The sequence below is a fragment of the Danio rerio genome, chromosome 2 (genome assembly GCF_052040795.2).
Source record: "Danio rerio strain M-AB ecotype USA chromosome 2, GRCz13ab, whole genome shotgun sequence".
In the NCBI taxonomy this organism is placed as follows: domain Eukaryota; kingdom Metazoa; phylum Chordata; class Actinopteri; order Cypriniformes; family Danionidae; genus Danio; species Danio rerio.
In genome coordinates this window covers 5,444,591-5,465,760 of record NC_141022.1, presented here as the reverse complement: position 1 = coordinate 5,465,760, position 21,170 = coordinate 5,444,591, and the positions used below count along the sequence as shown (strand labels likewise).

General features: G+C 36.0%; 1 protein-coding gene across 9 annotated transcripts in view; it reads left to right on the top strand.

The window, feature by feature from the left end:
- tnk2b (tyrosine kinase, non-receptor, 2b) overlaps window positions 1–21,170 on the top strand; it is a 110,643-nt gene that overhangs the window by 53,144 nt on the left and 36,329 nt on the right. For all 9 annotated transcript variants that reach the window (NM_001347881.1, XM_087239614.1, XM_087239613.1 and 6 more), the window contains 3 exons: window positions 6,495–6,672; window positions 9,910–9,980; window positions 20,350–20,562. In NM_001347881.1, the coding sequence (NP_001334810.1) occupies window positions 6,495–6,672; window positions 9,910–9,980; window positions 20,350–20,562 (462 nt within the window). The remainder of the gene's footprint in view (window positions 1–6,494; window positions 6,673–9,909; window positions 9,981–20,349; window positions 20,563–21,170) is intronic.

The following is a 21,170-nucleotide window of genomic DNA, read 5'->3' as shown; positions in this document are numbered from 1 at the left end:
TGACATTTGCAGTACAATCTCAAAGCATAAATTCACAGAGAAAGTACAGGATATGTTGACATCATATTGAAACATCTGTTTACATTTTCCAAAACTACTAACCACATAGTTATGGGATCATAAAAAGATCAATCTGTAAACAACTTTTAGGTTTTAAATGAGGGAAATAAAAAAGCGTTATGGATGTGACCAAAAATAGTCTGGAGGTTTACAGTCTACAACAGGGATGTCAAACTCAATTTCTGGAAGGCCGCAGCACTGCACAGTTTAGTTTCAACCCTAATTAAACATACATAATCAAACTAAATGAGTAATTCAGGCTTGTTTGAATCCTACAGGTAAGTGTGTTGAAGCAGGGTTGGAACTAAACTGTGCAGAGCTGCGGCCCTCCAGGAATTGAGTTTGACATCCCTGCTCTACAACATACTTTGTAGGAATTCTGTGAATTAAACTGCACAACCCCAAATAAATTATGCTAATCAAAAGAAGCTATCTCTCTATAGAACCAACATGACTCATTTTATTTTATTTGACATTTTTGCATTTATCAGGGGAAAAGCTTGGTTATAGATGTGACAGATGTGAAATTGGCACTTGTGTGACTTTAGTAAATCAAATATTTCTAAAGCACTGTAAAATACCTGCTTGCACAAAAACTGCAGAATCTGTTTCGATCATTTGATTTTGATTTTTAATTTAAGTGGATTGAACATAAAACACTTAAGTCGTAACTGTTGATTCAGCTCATTTTAAATAAGTAGTTTGAACAAGCAGTTCACTACTAGAGTCTGACGCCAGCAATTCAGCAAATCTTTGCATTGCCTAACTTTACAGCTTCTGTTTTAAGAGTACTCACGGAGCATATACTGTACGTTGCAGCGGTCAGGTGTGTCAGGAATGTTTGTTTGGCAATTATGTTCTATTCAGCAAGCATCTTGGTCCCCCAACCTTTTTATCACTGCTAGGTGACCATCAACCATTTTCTTAGAGGATTTCAAGCAGGCAAAACATTGCTGCAACTGATTCAAGTTTTATTTATGTAGGAAATTAAAAAGCACTGCAGTGTTTTAGGTGTTCTGTGTTTACACAGGTTTTATTTTTTATCCGAGTCTGAACTATCTTTTAATTTGACAAATCATTTATTTAGAAAAATGACCATATTCTCTTACTTGCATCTCTGTCACTTGAGTGCCAAAATTTAGACCTCAAGCTAGCAAAACGAGCAAGAAACAGATGTCTTCGGAAAGTTTCTTTGCAAAAGGAAAACTTTTACTGTGTGACTGTACTCTGAAAGATATTGATGATTATATCAAAAGGGTCTTGACCCCTCTGACCCACGGCTTTTTATGAGTCGACACAGGAAGCACCTTGAGCACAAAAGACTCTCTATGCTCTCGAATCTTTCTAACTCTCGTCTGAGAAACCTGTTGACTTCGCAACCTCTAGTTATACATATCTTAAGCTTCTGTTATATACATACATATGTTATGTTATATCTTAAGTTTCTGCCACTCTCGAGAATAAGAAACATCTGGAGATTTCTGTCTGCACATAGATCAACTATTTATAAAAGGGCCCTGACAGAACATAAAGACATATTCAGTGCAAACAACCTCTTATTTAACAAGTTGACAACTTGGTTGACTGTAAGCCAGTGACTGAATAAACAGTGTAGAATAAAGCCAAACTTGGTCTGTTATACACTCACAGTAATGTAATTTCATTTGACTTGTCTTTGGTGCCTTTCAGTAAATGTTGATATGACTTATGCAGTAGGCCTGGGCGATACAACAAAAAAAATATAATGCTTCATATCATTCGGTATCGATAATTACTCAACATTTTTCTACAATCCTTTTAGCAATAATTGGATTTGTCATTTATTTAAACACTTTAATTTAATTTTACCAGCATTACTAAGACAGATAGTTTTAATAGTCAAAAACGATATAATATCTCGGGCTCTATTTTGACGGTCCATGCGCAGAGCGCAAAACGCAGGGCGCAAACGCTTTCAGGGCATGTCAGAACGCATTTTTGCTAATTTAAGGACGGAAAAAATCCGCTTTGCGCCATGGTGCATGGTCTAAAAGGGTTGAGTTTATTTTCTTAATGAGTTATAGGTGTGTTTTGAGAATAAACCAATTAGAGCCTCATCTCCCATTCTTTTTAAGAGCCAACTGCGTCGTGCCATAAGCGCATTTTGACAAAGTAAGTTCACCTTCGCTTTTGCTCTCGTGGATAGGGAAACCTTTACACACAGACATCAATTAGCCTATAAATAATTAATTTCGTTTGTTAAGCGCAAAGATTTGTTTCAAAACTATTTCTAAATTCAGTTCTAATTTCTAGCAAACGAATAAATGAACAATAATAATGAAGTGTGGTCAAAATACTGAGTTATTTCCAAATACACCTGCCATGCCCCATATGGTCTAAAACCTGACAGGTGGACAAATCTAAGCTTGTTTTTAATAAAACAAATATAAATATGGATATAATAAATAATACAGCTAATAATAATAACATTATACAAAAGCAAATTGTATGAACTGAAAAAGCCTCCCGAGATGAACAAAGTAAGGCAGTGGTTTTTAAATCATCATGTAGGCTAGAAATTAATATGTATGTATATATATATATATATATATATATATATATATATATATATATATATATATATATATATATATATATATATATATATATATATATATATATATATATATATATATATATATATATTATATATATATATTATATATATATATAAAACTTTACAGTAATTTCACTTTTTAGATAAGATTGCAAAGATTATTGTTCATTTGATTCTGAACCTTTTTTTATCATTTATAAAGTGTTTATGAAGCATAAATAGTCCTCACTTTAGATTAGGTCAAAAAACTGTGTGAAATTGAGTTAATACAGCATTTATTAACATATTAGTTAACTATTAATATATGCCTGAATAAGAAGACATAAACATTGATTTCAATAGTTTATTAATCATTTACTAACTCATTCTAAATGATCCTAAAACCCTCAACTACTCTTAAATACAAATGGTTTGTAAATAATGCGATACTTAATTTAGTAATGAAAAATAAATCATTAACTAAATTTGAAAATACAATTATTAAGCACATTATATAGATGCTAATAATTCAAGAATAGAGCATTTGTAGCTGCAGTTATAAACTGCTTACTAACGCTTATTAATGTAGAGTTAATGCTTAACAAATAATGAACTCACTAGATGCTGATGCTTAGTAAATGATTCCTAGTGTGTAGTTATTATAAAGTGTTACCCTTATGGCTTATAATAAAATAAACATAAGTGTTAAAGAGACTCTTAAAGTTGATAACTAAAATTTTACAAAGCGTGTGCAATGATAAAGTGTAAATGCTGAACAATCAAAGCAAACTTTAAGGTAGATCAACATCTGTAAGATGTCAATAATAATAAGACCGTAAACCTCAAACTCAAAAAATATGATAATCAAATCTAAACATTCATCATTATTACATCATTATTTAAATACAAAAAAAAAGCCCCCTAAACCTAGTAACTGGTTAGGCCAGCAACAACTGCGATCAAGCGTATTCGACAACTTACAATGAGTCTGTTACAGCACTGTGGGGGGATTTTGGCCCACTCATCTCTTCAGAACTGTTGTAATTCAGCCATATTGGAAAGCTTTCAAACATGAGTCGCCTTTTTTAAGGTCATGCCACAGCATCTCAATTGGATTCAGGTCAGGACTTTGACTAGGCCACTACAAAATCTTTATTTAGTTTTTCTTTAGCCATTTAAAAGTGGACTTGCTGGTGAGCCATGGATTATTGTCCTGCTGGTGATTTTATATAAATCTCCAAAAACTGACATTTTGTTTAGTGTTGTGGTCCAGAGTCACATATTTAAAAAAAAAGTCGAGATTAGAATGTCTAAAACGAAAGCATTCAAACATAAAGTGTCATTTAAGGGCCAGGAAATACTTCAGTCTCTCTGATTGCAGCATTATTGGTCGCTCACCACACTCCCCACCCCGTCTTGCCTTAATGCTGTTAACAAGTGACTGACCAGAAGTCCTCCAGAGAAAGCAAGTGTGTCATAGAAAGAACACCAGTATGAAGGAGTGCGGGGGAGGGAGAGATTGAAAATTGAAAGCAGCTGATGTGCAATACGCTGCAGCAGAAAAAAAAACACCCCAGAAAACAAGCACAACGGCAGACCTAGGAAACAGTAGCACACTTTTTATTTGTCCCAGAGCTTCTATGCACCACTGCCAGTGTTCTTCCATCTGTTATGCTACTCCATTCATCAGTTCCTCTTGTTACTGAACAGAAGCTTAAAGGGGCCGTGGATGTCCGGTGTTTGAAAGGTGATGATGAAACTGAGTGCTTGTGATTTTTATGGATATGTAAAGACTTTTTTAATCAGGTTAGAAGTAGAGTTGGAGATGCTGTTGAAAGGTAAGGCCTGGTTACATGTGGAGGTGTTCTGTTTTAGGAGTACTAACATAGATTCGAGAGTGGCTCAGCAGATGTGCCCTTGGCCCACGCCAATGCCAGCTGGGTTTTATGAAGTTCAGGTGTGCATGTTCATTGGTGTGTGCGCGCTCACCAGATGTGTACCACAGTTGAACAGTGAAATCCTGCCTGTATTTTATTTCTTTATTCATGTGCTGTTGTTGCAGCGTTCTCCAAACCGAATCACTTTTAATAATACGTTAAATGCTCAATCACGCTTGTTGATGTCTACATGGACACTAGCTTTGATTTTTTTAGGCTGCTGGTTAGGAGATGTTTTGTATGTTTGCTTTTGGGGGTTTGTATGGGTTAATCAGTATATTTACATGGATAACAGTATTCTAAAATGAAGACACTAGTCATTACAAATCTGCAATGTAAACAGAGATTTGTGATTAACTTTATCTGACTAAAGGATAGAGGACGTAAACACAGACACAGACGCACTAGGGTGCTGTTTTTTCCACATGTCAATGTTTATGAATAGATTACACCAAAATGAAAATGAGTAATCTTAAAAAACTGTACATCAGTTTAAAGATATAACCCTTAAGCATTCATTGCAGATAGTTGTTTTTTCAATGGAAAGCTTATAAAGAATGTATTTGCTAAATAATTACCATAGTCTAGGACATTTCACTGCATTTTGTGACAAGATTTACACACGGCAGTGTACAAAAATCGCATGGCTTTTGAGCAAGGATTTGTCATTTGGACTTGAAGTTTCATAAAATGTACATGAGCACAACTAATTTCCTCTTAAATGAGCACAAACAGTTAAAGTATGCTTTTGTTATCTATCAGTGGTAAGTGACACCTCTGTTATCAAGCAAAGGGATTCAGTTACTGCTCTTTACTTGTTTAATAACAGAGGTGTCACTTTAGTAGAAAGAAAGTGAATTCAGACATTTTTATATTAATGTCAACATGCGTTCAAGATTACAACTATGTGAGTAATATGGGAAAATACCTAATAATAGGATATAATAGTAAAATATGGGACAATCCCGGCAAAAACAAGGTTGTCATGTATGAAGTGAAGTGTTTGTCCAACAACAGTTTTGCAAAGAAACGCAAAACATTTGCCAGGGAACGCAAAAACGTTCAAAAATATGTTTACCTATCACTCAGTTTTTTTTCCCTTCCACCCATTTTTTTTTCTCCACCATCACGTCCCTTCCAGGTCTCCATAGGAAAGAACTTCATCATGTGCAAATTATCTTTGCTGCTTGTTTAACAAACTACATTTGAGCTGAATCAACACAACTCTTGAGAGATTTTTTTTTGGACAACTTAATTGTTTTATGTTCAATCCACTTCAATTTGTTAAGTCAACTTAATCAGTTTGTGTTGGGACAACATGAATGAATTGTGTGGAACCCTGTATTTTTTACAGTGAAATTAAGTGCTATTGATTACATGTTACTATTACATGTCAGGGTGACGCAGTGACGGAGTGGGTAGCACGTTCGCCTCACAGCAAGAATGTCGCTGGGTCGTTGGCTCGATCCTCGGCTCAGTTGGCGTTTCTGTGTGGAGTTTACATGCTCTCCCTGCGTTTGCGTGGGTTACCTCTGGGTTCTCCGGTTTCCCCCACAGTCCAAAGACATGCGGTACAGGTGAACTGGGTAGGCTAAATTGTCCGTAGTGTATGAGTGTGTGTGTGACTGTGTTTGTGGATGTTCTAGTGATGGGTTGCGGCTGGAAGGGCATCGGCTGCGTAAAAACTTGCTGGATGAGTTGGCGGTTCATTCCGCTGTGGCGACCCCGGATTAATAAAGGGACTAAGCCGACAAGAAAATGAAAAAATGAATGAATACATGTCAAACAGACACACAGAAGTAATAGTAAAAAAAAACTATTCTAATATCGTCTCGTTCAGAATAAGGTAAATAATTAGATTAGTGTTGTCCATGCAAATAAAGAGCTCTGGAGGTGACTGGCGTGTGTATGTTTGTCTGCAGAAGCTGGGCAGCAGTATGCAGTGTGAAGAGGGCACCGAGTGGCTGCTGGAGCTGCTAATGGAAGTGCAACTGCAGCAGTACTTCCTGCGCATCCGAGATGAGCTCAACATTACACGACTCTCACACTTTGACTACGTCAAGAATGAGGACCTGGAGAAGATCGGCATGGGCCGGCCTGGTGAGTTAACTAAGGTGTTCATCAAACATAATAATCACTTATTAGTTAGGGTAATTAGGCAAGTATAATGTATAATGATGGTTTGTTCTGGAGACAATTGAAAACAAATATTGCTTAAGGGCTGTTACGGTTCCTTACTTAAATATGACTCTTGACTCAAAGTCAACGTAACATAAATAAACAACGACCAAAGTGCTCCAGCTAAATTATTTATTAACCAGCAAAACAATCCAAATTGACAAGAGATGGGGAGTCCAACAACATAATAAAGAACAACCAAACAAACCTAAGGCAGGTTGGAGCTCCCCACTCCAAACAAATATCAAAAGGAAAGCATAAAGGAGAATACAACAATAAAGCCGTCAATAACTGTGGTGGCGTGGAGAAATGAGGAACGGGTAGAAGTCTGCTTCCGTTTGTTTTAAAGGCCTGACGCCATCAGATCAACCAATAGAAAACTGAAACGGGAAAAAGACAAACACGATCAATTGGAAGTAATTATTAAGGGCAGGAGTGAACGCTACACGCAACAAGGGCGCTAATAATATTGACCTTAAAATAGTATCAATATAATTAAAAACTGCTTTTATTTTTGCGAAAATAAAACAAATAAGACTATCTCCAGAAGAAAAAACATTATAGGAAATACTGTGAAAAATTCCTTGCTCTGTTAAACATCATTTGGGAAATATTTAAAAAGAAAAAAAAAATCACAGGAGGGCTAATAAGTTTGACTTTAACTGTATATATAATTGTGTATTTGTTTGTTTCTTTGGGATTTTGTTGTCTTGGGGATCTCTAATTAAGATCTAATGGGGATCTAAATGAAGAGTAAATAGAGAAAACACATATGCGGGATGAGTGTGGAGTATTGAGACTTCTCTGTGAAGAGCAGGGATTTCTTTTCCTCTGGTGAAGCCAGCACAAGCATTGAGTGTCAGCCAGATCTAATCAGTGTGTCGGTCCACACTCAGCATTGAGCCTTTGTGTGACAACTGAAGTGTGAACTCTGCTGATGTCATTTTTGTTTAGCTGACCTGATTATTGACCGTCTTTATTGGCACATACACCATTTTTTCTATCATTTTTTTCATCGTCTGTTTCATCTTGTTTGTTAATTGGTCTTCTATCAACATTAACTATTTTATATATAGATTATATAGAAGTTAACAAATGTATATATAGAATTATAGATGGGCATAGATTAATCTAGATGAATCTAGATTAATTTCAAGATTACAGTGAGATTTATCTCGGTTAAAATGGCTCAATTGAATTCTGCCAAAGGCATTCAGGATATGTGTGCTACCCGAATAATGACTAAAATAAGTCTTTGAGAACGGGTTTCTCAAGCCAGGTGTCACATTAGACCAGGGGCTCATCTCCTGTTTCCAAAATGCATCACAAACTGCTTGAGAAACTGATCTACTATGATAATTGGTGATGAAAATAAATGATGTTCAATAAGATGTACCTCTGTTTACTAACTGTTTATTCAGTTAAACATGAATTTTAAACTGTAGGCCTACATAAGGTCAAAACAGCGATGTTTGTTCACCTTTCCATTCGGCGTGTTATTAAATTCCATAACACTCTCACCAGTCCTTACTCTTTATTTGCGTCTAATACCCCAGTTTGTCTCAGACCATGAATGAAATTGTTATGAGTTAAAGTGGCGAACTGCAGTTAAAGTCACCCAAAATGACAGGAAACTCTTACATGAAAGCACTTCACGTAAACACCTTAATTATATTATTGTCTATTAAGGCTAATAACTAAATTACAGATGTCCAAGTAAACGTAGTCAGTAGTGTTTACGAAGTAAGTAAAAGATCCAAAGGGCATCCCGCTGATTTGATTCAGAAGGGCACTTTTTTGTCAGACGCTCACCGGTTTGACTTTCATTCACTGTCATTCATTTTAAAAAGCACCCGCTACGTTTTGTTTATGTTTTACTTGAACGCATAAGCTCTACAAGTGCCTGATAGTTAGATGTGGATCTAACATTAATCAAATTCACTCTAGTGAACAACATCCATGTTAGCACGTGACGTTTGATGTGGTAATTTCCCAGTAGGAATACACACAGGTTTGAAGACTCATTCTCGCCACCTATAGTGCAATTCGGTCAGGTATACATCCGTGCTAAAATATCAAGATAAAAGTCATCATAGCTTACGGAGAACAGACCCAGCTTACAAGCCAGCTTTGAGAATTTATTAACGGCGATATTTTTTTTTATTGCCCAATATACAGTTATGCACGTAAGTATATTGTGTTCCTTTAATTTAAAGTATTTCCTGTACACTACTAAAAGTTAAATTTAAAAATTATATTGTAAAAAAATCATAATATCAGTAAGAAAATATGCATTTAGGTATTTTTTGTCAAATCGCACAACCCTTTTTTGCTTTTATAAAGCACTTTTGAGCAATTTTGTAAAAAAAAAGCAACATTTATAGCTTTAAAAAAATTATGTACATAAAAACTATTATAAACATAAGTCAACAAATCCAAAGTGTTGCATTAGGCTGCAGTAAGTATGTTATTTGTTCATTTTCAAGATACAAAGTTTCTTGGAATGCCTTAAGTGTCTGTGTACGTTAATTTCTGACCAGTTACAGCTTATTTTCACAAACCCATGACAATATTAATAACTTTGGACACTATAATTGTAATTAGGAGCTTGATGATACTGGAAAAAATATGCACTTTGCAATATTATTGTTGAGTATTACGAAACGTTAATTTTTGCGTTTCCCTAGAGAAATGGTAAGTTAATTGTTGTTATATTAAAATAAACAAGTATAATGTTTTTTTAATTTTTTTTTAGATCTAATTAATTGTAATTCAGACAAAAAAACAACAACACTGTGTCAAGGTGCAAACATTTATTCTTTAAAACTCCATGAATGAGGTTTGAATGATTTGACTCGGACTGGCTGTTGTCATGTCCTGCCATAAGTGTTTTTTTCAGCTCTAGGTTCAGCTTTGGCCTGCTCCAGCCAATAGCAGAACAGCAACTTCTGGGGAGGCGGGGATAAAGATAGTAAGGCCACATGTAATTGGTTAAATTAACATTTTGATCACAGATGTCTGCGATCAGTATATTGGATATGCCATTATCACGATAACAATAACTTTGAGATGTATTTTGCAGCCCTAATTGTAATATGAAATGTTCATACCGTTACTTCCCTTAGGTTAAATCGTTTTCTCTTTTATTTACTTGAACAGGTCAAAGACGGCTGTGGGAAGCAGTGAAGAGGAGAAAAACTATGTGCAAACGAAAATCATGGATGAGCAAGGTACGTCATCAGTCTTCCTCAAACTCTCTGACAGATTAATGAGACTTCCAGTCCAGGGTCAAGTCCCACACACAGACACGGATCTGTGCTCATAGAGACAGCCTTTGCTTTGCTTCTTTCATCGAGTTCAAGAGCTTTTAAGTGTCTTCAAAGAATCTTTTAAGTGTCTTTCTGAACTTTTAAAAGAATAAATCAAAGACTAACATTTAAAGCAGTTGACTGCAACCTTTCATCATTTTGTACTGTAGTCTGCTTGGGGTCTTTTTTTTTTATCAAATTACGGTGAGAAAATATAAAAATATGAAGATAACTGACTTTACATGAAGACAAACATTTAATAAATTGCTCATCTGGTGTTAAAATGTAACTTTTTTAATAATTAAAAAAGGTTTATGAGCTCTTACTCTTATATTTGTCAATTTTTGTTAACTGTTAAAGGGTTTTTAGGTGGAGAAATTGTATTTTCCTTGATTTTATTTTGACTAGAGGCACTGATTGCAATTTTCTTGGCCAATTTTGATTTACACTTTTTAAATAAGGGCACTCAGATTTATTTTTTTCAGATTTCCAATTTAAATCTGCAACCACCCCCCCAATACAATCTATAAAAAAAGATATTTATTAGAACTTTAATCAACAGAATATACAAAGAACAAATATTGTTTTAGCTTTTTTTTATTCTAAGTTATTCATTATGCTGCGTTCACAACAGATGTGGATGTAGCATCAATTGCGAATGATTTACATGTTAAGTCAATGCAAGGCCAATAGACATACTGCATACATGTCAACCCTCCTGTTTTTCCCGAGATTCTCCCGTATTTTACAGTTCTATCCCGCTATCATTCCGTAAAGGTATTTTCCCGAAGTTCTCCCGTATTTTCAGTCTTTCTCTGAACAGCCGAGCCTCCCTATACGCAACCCATACTGCCGAACCACCAGGGGTCACCCCTTGCTCTAAAACGTGAGTTTGTTATGTGCTTCCACTTTGTTTAGTAATGAAAATATGAAAACACTTATAAATAATTATTAAAAACGGCGCGATTACCGTTCCTTTTTATTACAGGTGCCGTCCCCCCTCCTATACAATCCTCAAAATAGTCATATAATGGTGCATGACTGTCAGCTGACGTGCTCCATAGTGATAAACTGACGCTTTTTCTCAAACGGATTCTGTACACGCGATTTGAAGCAGAGAGAAAGTCTGGATTTTGGGTGCGTGTTTAAACAGACATACACACATAATTAATAATAATAATATATAAAGATATGGATCTTGGAGGTTTTTTTTTTTTCAAACACAACTAATTTCGTCTTAAATGAGCATAAAAAGTTAGGAAAGCAGTCGAATGCTTTCATTATAACGTTAGATGTGTGCATTTTTAAAGTGAAACCTCTTATTTAATGTAATAAAAAAAAATCTTAATAAATGAGAGATTCATTCGTTGCTCTTTAATCAGAATGTGTAAGTTATACTGTGGAGAAACGGCTAATGAGATTGTTAGCTTGATTCTATTTCATTATAATAGCTATTAGTTTTAATAAGCTAAACTGTTTGCTAATGTATTTGCTGCTAATGTATATATATATATATATATATATATATATATATATATATATATATATTTTAATTTTAAGTTTTATTTTTTATTTTTAAGTTTCTACAACTTAAGTAAAACATGACCAACGTTTTCTCTCTGAAAGCAATTTTGACTGTCTAACAGATTTTATTTTTCACACGGTTAAGGTTATTAGAACTGTAGCACAGTCACTGTTTGGTTACTGCACTCTGGCTGTTTAATAAAAAAAAATTCATAAAGTGTTTCAAAGGGTCAAATACATAATAGTAAATAGCTTATTACTTAAAGCTTCATGATGGATGAATTATGCTAATATTAGTAGACTTAAATCAACACACACACACACACACACACACACACACACACACACACACACACTCACACTCACACTCACACACACCCATCTATAACCTACCTACCTACCTACCTACCTACCTACAATTATATACATATATATCATAGTTATAGATATATATGTATGTGGGAAGGTTTACTGGGTCACAGAGTGCACAAGTATGAAAGTGTCCATTCTGCCCTGCTGATCACTCTCTAAAGCACTAACCTGGTTAATGGTCCTTCAAATGGTTCAGAAAGAGCCTTAAATTGGCCTCAGTCACAAGCAATAAATCAGCACAATGTGGGCCATTCTCTGTGGTGCGTGTGCATGTTTGACGGTAGATTCAGAATGCAGAGGAAATTAAGTTTAGTGGCTGATTTTTTTTTCTGCCAGACTGAATTCGTTGCAGCAGTTTAAAACAAGAATACAATGAGGTCCATACAGGATGAAATGTATTTTATTATTATTATTTTTAAATATTTTCTTATATATATTTTTTATTATTGTGTTTTTATTTGATATTTTATTTTTTAAATATATATTTTTATATATATATATTTTTTTTTTATATTTGCTTTTATTATTTGTTTTATTTGATATTTGATTATAGTTTATTTTATTATTATTTTAGATGTTATTATTTATTCATTTGTATTTTTATTGTATATTTTATTATCTTTATTTTATATTTATTTATTATTTTTTATGTTTGATTTTGTTATTATATTTTATATATTTTTAATTAATTAATATAATTTTACATAAAATATTTATTAATTATTTTTAATATATTTGTTTTATTTATATTTGATATTTTATTTTATTAGTTCTTATTTTTAGGCATTTTGTTACATTTTATTAATTTGCAAATGATTAAAAAAAATATTGTAAACCTTAAATACATTTAAAAAGGTATTTTAGTTTAGGTAATTATACCCTAACAATAGTTTCACATAAATCTGCATATTTTGTACAAAATTATGCGCTGAGACTGTAAGAAATGTCCAAAGATTTTGTCTTGCCCTGATTATAAGAGCTAATATTAGCACAATTTGTATTTGGCTAATATGTTTCCATATGACCATTATAGGGGACCTTTTATTCCCCTTATTAAGATTTATAATACATTATTTGTGTATTTTTTTTAGCTGAAACTTCACAAACACACTCTAGGGGCATCAGAGACTTATTTTACATCTTGTTACAAGATGCCTCTTTTAGTCTTTGATCCTAATTGTGCCATTTTGGTAAATGTCGCTTTAAATTCAGATGAGATGCTCTTTTCAAAAAAGGGCGGAGCTACAAATGCCTATGTGACAGCACAGTGGCAGATTCCAAAACAAGACTAACGTTCTATGCTAATGAGGGAGAGATGGTCACTAATAGGCGGGGCTTTCTCCCTCTGATGACATGTACAAAGAGAGAATGTCAATCAAAGTCGATCAAAGCTAAGCTTGTGCTTTATCCCACTCCATTTTCGACCATGTTGAAATGTATTTTTTGTTAATGATATTTTATGTATGATATTTTGTTCGAAAATAAATAAATCAAATTAAATCAAATCAAAAAAGTGTTTCTGCAAACTGATTTTATCAAGTGTAATTATTAAAAATAAAATTAATATATTTTTTTACCATTAGAAGCTGGTTATATTTAAAGGCTTTTGCCACACAATTGTGTTTTAAACCCCTATAAAAGCAATTTGTGCATAATAGGTCCCCTTTAAGCTTTTTATAACATGCCATAAACTGACCTAAATAACTGGATACTTTGTCTGAGCAGTTTCTGCATGGCCAGTTATAGCATGGTGTTGGTGTCAGAGCTGTTTTCATAAGGCTGGATGTTTGGTTGGTTTTGACCAAAGACCTCACTAGAACCACAGTCAGATTTAAAACACAGTTGTGTACAGCATGTGTGCTTAAAACAGACAGACTTATTCATTTCTGTTGGTTCGTCCCACAATGCTTGGATTCTTTCTAAGCATATTAGTTTTAATAATTCATTTCTAATAACTGATTTCTTTTATCTTTGCCATGATGACAGTACATAATATCTGACTAGATATTTTTCTAGGGACTAGTATTCAGCTTATGGCCTGTTTCCACCGGGTGGTATGATACAGTATGGGTCAATACAGTACAATACTTTATCAGGCTACTCGTGCTACCCTTTTGATAGGCATGGAGTATGACTGAAAGTTTTAGTCAACGTAATTTTCGTTGGAGCAAATGTCTACAGTAAAGCTGTACGAGTCATTCACATATCATATGAAAAGCACTTCTTACAAAAAAGATGCTTTACACACATAAATACTTGTGTATAATTGTTCATTACTAACCTTTCTATGAATATTTGATTATAACTGCTGATTAATGATAATGTGAAATAGCCTACTGTAACGTCTGCGATTTATATAAAATAAATAAATAAATAAATGCAACGTATATGAACACAGACAGCCCCTTACAGTCTCCGATATGTTACCAATTTCAGAAAAACTACACACAGCAGACATTTAGTTCTTATTTGGGTTCAAAAACAACACGCAATATATAGCCCACAGTCAGTGCAAACCTCTCATCTGTGTCTTTAATATAACTTTATCTGCCATTCCAAGTTCATAATAGTCCAGAAGGTGATGATAATAGTTAAACATGGCAGTTTGTTCATGTTTTAGGTTGCTGAAAGAATCATTTGCTGCTTTGATTTTTCCGGCTTCTCCTTTTGTTTTTAGCGATTCGCTCTCGCGTTTGACCGTTTCTGAAAGAGTCGAATGTCAGAAGCACTTCAGTGATCACATGCACGTTATTATTATGAGCTCAAGAAGTTTGTTATTTTAAATATAGACGGTCTGCGAGCTCTCTGGAGAAAGTGAAACTGTTCGCGCTTTAGACTACCTCATAAGCAACAACAGGACAACCAGTTTATCTTCTTGGCTTTGTGGCTGATCATCAAGACTCAGGATGACCACGGGTCGTTATTATATTCATTCATTCATTCATGTTCTTATCGGCTTAGTCCATTTATTAATCCGGGGTCGCCACAGCGGAATGAACCGCCAACTTATCCAGCAATTTTTTACGCAGCGGATGCCCTTCCAGCCACAACCCATCTCTGGGAACCACCCACACATATTCACACACACACTCATACACTACGGACAATTTAGCCTACCCAGTTCACCTGTACTGCATGTCTTTGGACTGTGGGGGAAACCGGCGCACCCGGAGGAAACCCACACGACCCACGCCCTTGTTATTATATGTATATATTATTACAGTGTAATGTCTTTGCTGTACATTTAAAAAATGGTGCTTACTTTGTTTTTATTCTCTTGCTTGTGCACACGCTAGTGACTTTTCTCTGTAAACCAATAGCGTTCAGCTGTGCTACAGTACGGTTCACTTTCAGGTCAACAGTGGAAACGGCTGAACCGAACCGTACCGTACCACTCACTGGAAATGGGCAATTAAAGTGACATTTAAAGACTTAACTCGGGTTATTAGGCAAGTTATTGTATAATAATGGTTTGTTCTGTAGATAATTGGAAAAAATATATACCTTAAAGGGGCTAATAATTTTGACCTTAAAATAATTTTCAAAAAATTAAAATTGCTTTTATTCTATCCAAAATAAAACAAATAAAAGATAGCAAATACTGTGAATTTTCACTTCAACTGTATATTGTTTCGGCATCGATATTGCAATGAGCACACCTGCAATAGTCACATTGCAAAATCTCAATGCAAACTGTCGAGTTGGGATTATAGTTCACCACAAACTACAGTTCAGAACATTCTGGAGTGTCATTTCAAAGTTTTCTTAATAGAAGGAACGTTTTTAATTTGCTTGTATTTTCTTAAGGCTTGTGACATCCGGCTTCTCTCTGGGTGCGCTGGTTTCCCCCATAGTCCAAAGACATGTGGTCCAGGTGAATTGGGTAGGCTAAATTGTCCATAGTGTATGTGTGTGAATGAGTGTGTGTGGATGTTTTTCAGTGATGGGTTGCAGCTGTAAGGGCATCCGTTGTATGAAACCAATGCAGGATAAGTTGGCGGTTCAATCCGTTGTGGTGACCCCAGATCAATATAGGGACTAACCTTAAAAGAAAATGAATGAAATTGGCCGTAGTTTATGAGTGTGTTTGAAGAGTGTGTATGGGTGTTTCCCAGTACTGGGTTGCAGCTGGAAGGGCATCTGCCGCGCAAAACATATACCGGAATAGTTGGCGGTTCATTCCACTGTAGCGACGCCTGATAAATAAGGGAATAAGCCGAAGGAAAATGAATGAATGAGTTGGTTTATTCTATTTTATCCAGATGTACTGGCCTAAGAAATCATCCCAATCAGTCTGAAATGATCAAGTTGTTCCAAATAGAGCTATTCAAGTCATCTGGTGAAATTATATTCATATCGAAGTAATTGTATTGCAGAAAAACAAAGCATTATAATGTCAGTTTTATCCAATGTAGTGCAGCCACAAGAGCCGAGTCTACAATTTAGTCGAGACCACAGAATGAATCTCTCCTTGCGGTGATTGACTTGCCATGTCATTAATCTCGTTTTCCCCCATGTATTTAAGGATGATAGATTGTGTGTGTGTGTGTGTGTGTGTGTGTGTGTGTGCGCATTTACAGTGTGTATATGGGAGTGATATGCACACGGGGTCAGCGAATGATTGCTGTTGTCTGAACCATCAGTGGGATGAGATGTGGGATGAGAGGACATCTTGACCTTCGGCACCAGATACTGGACTCTTGCTTTAACTGAAGCACATACACCGATATGCTGTAGTTCTCTTTTGATCTTTAAAGGCATGACTTTGAACCTTAAAATAAAAAGAAACATTTGTATTTGTGCTATAGAACACACAAGATGTGTTAGCCATTCAGTCAGTTTTGAATGGGGAAAATTGTAACGGTCAATATAGCGAATGCAGCTCCGCCTTCAGCACAGGAACCAGTACAGAAGCTAATCATCCATCACTATAGACTGACGATTTTCCAGAGGGGGGGACTGGACCAGACGTGAGTTTCTGCTGATTTAGTTTGATTTATACGTTTAGAAATGTAACTAAAGAGACTGTTACTGTTTAATTTTATTGGTGATTCCTAATGTGAAATTGAATTTGAAGTTTCCCCATTAAAACAGAATTTTAGAGCATTTTAGAAGATTGTCATCCTCGAATCTTCAATGATGGATCTATCAATGAGGATCTATCATCCTCTCGAATCTTCAAGGGACAAATAGATGTACAGCTCCACCCCTAATTGAGATGCACCCATGGAAACCCATAGAAAGCGTTACTGCCAGAGCATCACAGACAGAAGTATGGATGCTCACAATGGCGTCAGCTACGTGCAAGATATGGACCGCGGGGCACGGCAATCACTTGACGAAATCAGCCTTTAGTCTTTCCACTCAGCACTTGCCTACTTCTAAAATAATGAAAGCAACATGCACACATTTGTTTGCTCTTGTGTTTGAAGGGCTTCAGTTGCAGCATTGGTCTGGGCCCTCAGGAAGTGGTCTGAGAGGATGAGAGCTTTCTAAAATTACACCTGTTTGTTTCCGTTCCTGGCACCGAGAGCAGGCTGAGTAATCTGCCTTCTCACTCCACTGTTAGTGTGTGTGTGTGGGCATGCTTTTAGTTGACACTTCAGTAAGCGCTCTCCTGTTTCAAATTCTGCTTTCATTCAAATAGCTAATGTGCAGGGGGCTAAATAGTTCTGTTTGTTTTTTGGAGGCATTGACGGTAAAATATAAATCGTCAATATTGTGGAGAGGAATGAACAATTTCCATTTTAATTTGTTTATTTTGTTAGCTCACATTGCTTACGGGGAGTAATTAATCAGTACAGGTTAACCCACTGAAAAAATAGTTTGTTTTGGTAATCTTCAATCAAAGTCTGACCTTTTACTTCCGTGTTTGAAGTGGCAGTTCGTCTGTGGATGTCAACCTGAGGGCTTCCATAACAACTGTGTATTAGTAAACTTGCTGTGTTCCAATTTGTATACTATTCGTCCTAAATATCTACAATACATTGCATGTTGGATGTGAATTCAATTAGAACTACAAACTCGGGTTAAAAAGTGTAAACAAACTACAAATGTGGCAGACATATGAGACCAATCAGCAAGTAAGAGTATACCAAAGGTTCCCGTATGGTCTACTATTTCCGATAGAATTTTGAAGCGTAGAACCGTCTATACTCTAACCGATAATATTGCCCACAATGCATTGCACATTGGATGTGAATTTAATTAGAACTAAAAACTCGGGTAAAAAGTGTAAACAAACTACAAATATGGTGGACGCACAAGACCAACCATCATATACAAGTATGACAAAGGTTCCGGTATGGTTTACTAGTTCCAGTAGAAATTCGAAGTGTACAACCATCAGTACTCTCTCCGACAGTATTGTCCACAATGCATTGCACGTTGGATGTGAATCCGTTTAGAACTACATACTCGGGAAGAAAGTGTAAACAAACTGCAAATATGGTGGACGCATGAGACCAATCATCAAGTAAGAGTATGCCAAAGGTTCCTGTATGGTCTACAGTTTCCGGTAAAAATTTGAAGTGTAGAATTGTCCGTGTTCTAACTAATAATATTGCCCACAAAACATTGCATGTTGGCTGTGAATTCAGTTATTCAATTCATAATTAATGTATTAATGCATATTAGTTATATGAAGGGCAGGTTTTGAGTTTATGGGACATAAAATATCAGTGGTTCATCTTTATGGAAGTCAATAAAAGTTCCAATAGAGGGATGTGATTAGATTTGTTACTCCATGGGGCATTTGGCAGTCTGTATTGTATGTTTGCTATGCATCACTGATCACGCAGTCGTCTGAGTCTCAAATTGCTGTCTGGATTCTCTATAGTCACTCCGGTCCCAGTTCGGTTGTTTTATTTTCAGCCTGTCCGTCAAATCTAGGCTCTCGCTTTCAAGGCTACAGACATGGCATTCCCTCTTTCTCTATTTCGGTTCAGTCTTTTTATGCAGCGTCATCTCTAATCCGATCTGCTGTCTGTGTTTCATACGGTTAAGGTCAGGGCCATGTCTAACTTCTCCATCTTCCTCTGCAGTCCATCCACCTCACCCTTTGAGTTTGAGTCTGTATTTCCTCATCCCACACCCTGGTTCATGATAGCTCAGCACTTCACAGCCAACCCAGAGGCTCCTCATACAAAGTGCCTTAAGAGCTGATAAGCAGTTAGAACGAGCGCCGTCTGACTCTTTCATCATTTCTGCTGCTGTACATCTTTTTGGTTTTAGGATGTTCCCTGTTATTAGAAATGATTGCAATGAAACCGAGACTAGCCAGTGAGTTTAGAGTAAACATTAACATTTTTAGATGTTAGTTTCGAGGAAATCATAAGCCAAGTGTGCTCCAAAACAGTGATATAATTCATGTTAAGAAAATATAAACCTGTTTCGCATCAAATATTGACCAATCAAGTGCTCTCTTGTGTCTGACATGCCCCACCCCCTTCAAGACGCTTCTCATTTGCTTTTTATTTGATGCACTTGAGCTCAACCACTCTTACTAGCAGAGCTGTGTGAAAAACTAAATGATTTTGGCTGTTTTTTTTTTTAAAGCTGAGAAGCTACTCTATGTCCACGGCTCAGTTGGTTATTCTGTGTGGAGTTTGCATGTTTTCCCTGCGTTCACGTGGGTTTCCTCCGTGTGTGCCGGTTTCCCCCAAAGACATGCGGTACAGGTGAATTGGGTAGGTTAAACTGTCCGTAGTGTGTGTGTGTGGATGTTTCCCAGAGATTTCAGTTAGAAGGGCATCAGCTGTGTAAAAACTTGCTGGATAAGTTGGCGGTTCATTCTGCTGTGGTGACCCCGGATTAATAAAGGGGCTAAGCCGACAAGAAAATAAATGATTGAATAATAGGTAAAACTGTCTGAGATATGAACAAAAGCAAGTGATGCATCAAAGTTTGTTTAAAAAATCTTATAATCATTAAAAAAAACATAATAATAAAAATTAGTTAAAAAATATTGAATGATATTGATGATATGACGTAGTTCCGGTAACTTCCTACTTCTCTGTTTATTCGTCTGATTTTACGGTGGGTTTCCTTTGACCGCCCCTGTCGTTTTAAAGAATATCACAACAGCGAATGAAGTATGAAAACCTTGTCCATTTTGCGAGGTGCGCGCGCAGTCAGTGGAGGTGCACAATGTGGTGCCAGGCGAAAGTGTAAATCCAGCTGTACAAAGTCTGCCATGTGAATAGCAAATGGGCCATTGCACAATGCAACTGACTCCTAAACGAAATGAGAGATGAGACTTGTTTAGTGCACATTATCCTCAAAACACACAAATAATCTTGATGCACACAATTAAAACAAGGGTCATGGTAATAGTTTTGCTAATGCTGTTTTGTACCTCTAGATCCAAACTTTGTTTGTTGTTGTTGTTCCTCAGGTGTTCAGTGGCAAGAGACCAGAAGGAGACTTCAATCCTCAACCAGCCAGTACTTTCCGGAAACTCTCTCCTACTCCTCCGTTGGTGGATGGCCAGCAGCAGGCACTCACCTGCCTCATCAGCGAGAAAGACCTGGCCCTCTTTGAGAAACTTGGTGATGGCTCCTTCGGTGTGGTCAAGCGCGGAGAATGGTTCACGCCAAACGGAAAAGTGGTGAGTGGAGGAGGCCAGAAAAGATGAAAGTGTTTGGCTAAACAGTGGAGGCTTTGTTGAAAACACCAGCTTTGCAGATGCAGTATTCAGGTATGCATGCACTTGGGGTCAGTGCTGGGTAAGTTAGTAGGCTATATGCAGAGGGATTTTTCATTTGTTAGTTACACAGTTCAAGCGCTTCCGGTGAACTATATTGCGTTTCGAAATCGCTGCGTTTAAGGTCTAATTTCTTTAGAAATCAGTGATCTTCACTGATATGAAGAGGGTCTCAGAATGTACAAAAAGCTCTGCATTAAATTCTTTTGTCCTGCGCCATGTCTTAAAAATATAAATGTCTACTTTACCCCAGTGTTTTCAATAGAGTTTGTGTGCTCGCCTGTTTCTCCTGATGGTGCTTGCTTTTAAATGGCTTTTTATTACATTTTACGCTTGATCAACTGGATGAATGCTTGAAGTCTGTTTAAATGTTTTTTAATTACATTATACCACATCAATGCTGTAAAATAATCAGTAACACTTTAGAATAACTATCCGTTTTAACTAGTTAATAGATCCTTAGTTAATGGGTTATAAATGACTTGTTAAATAAAAGTGAATATTTTATTGAT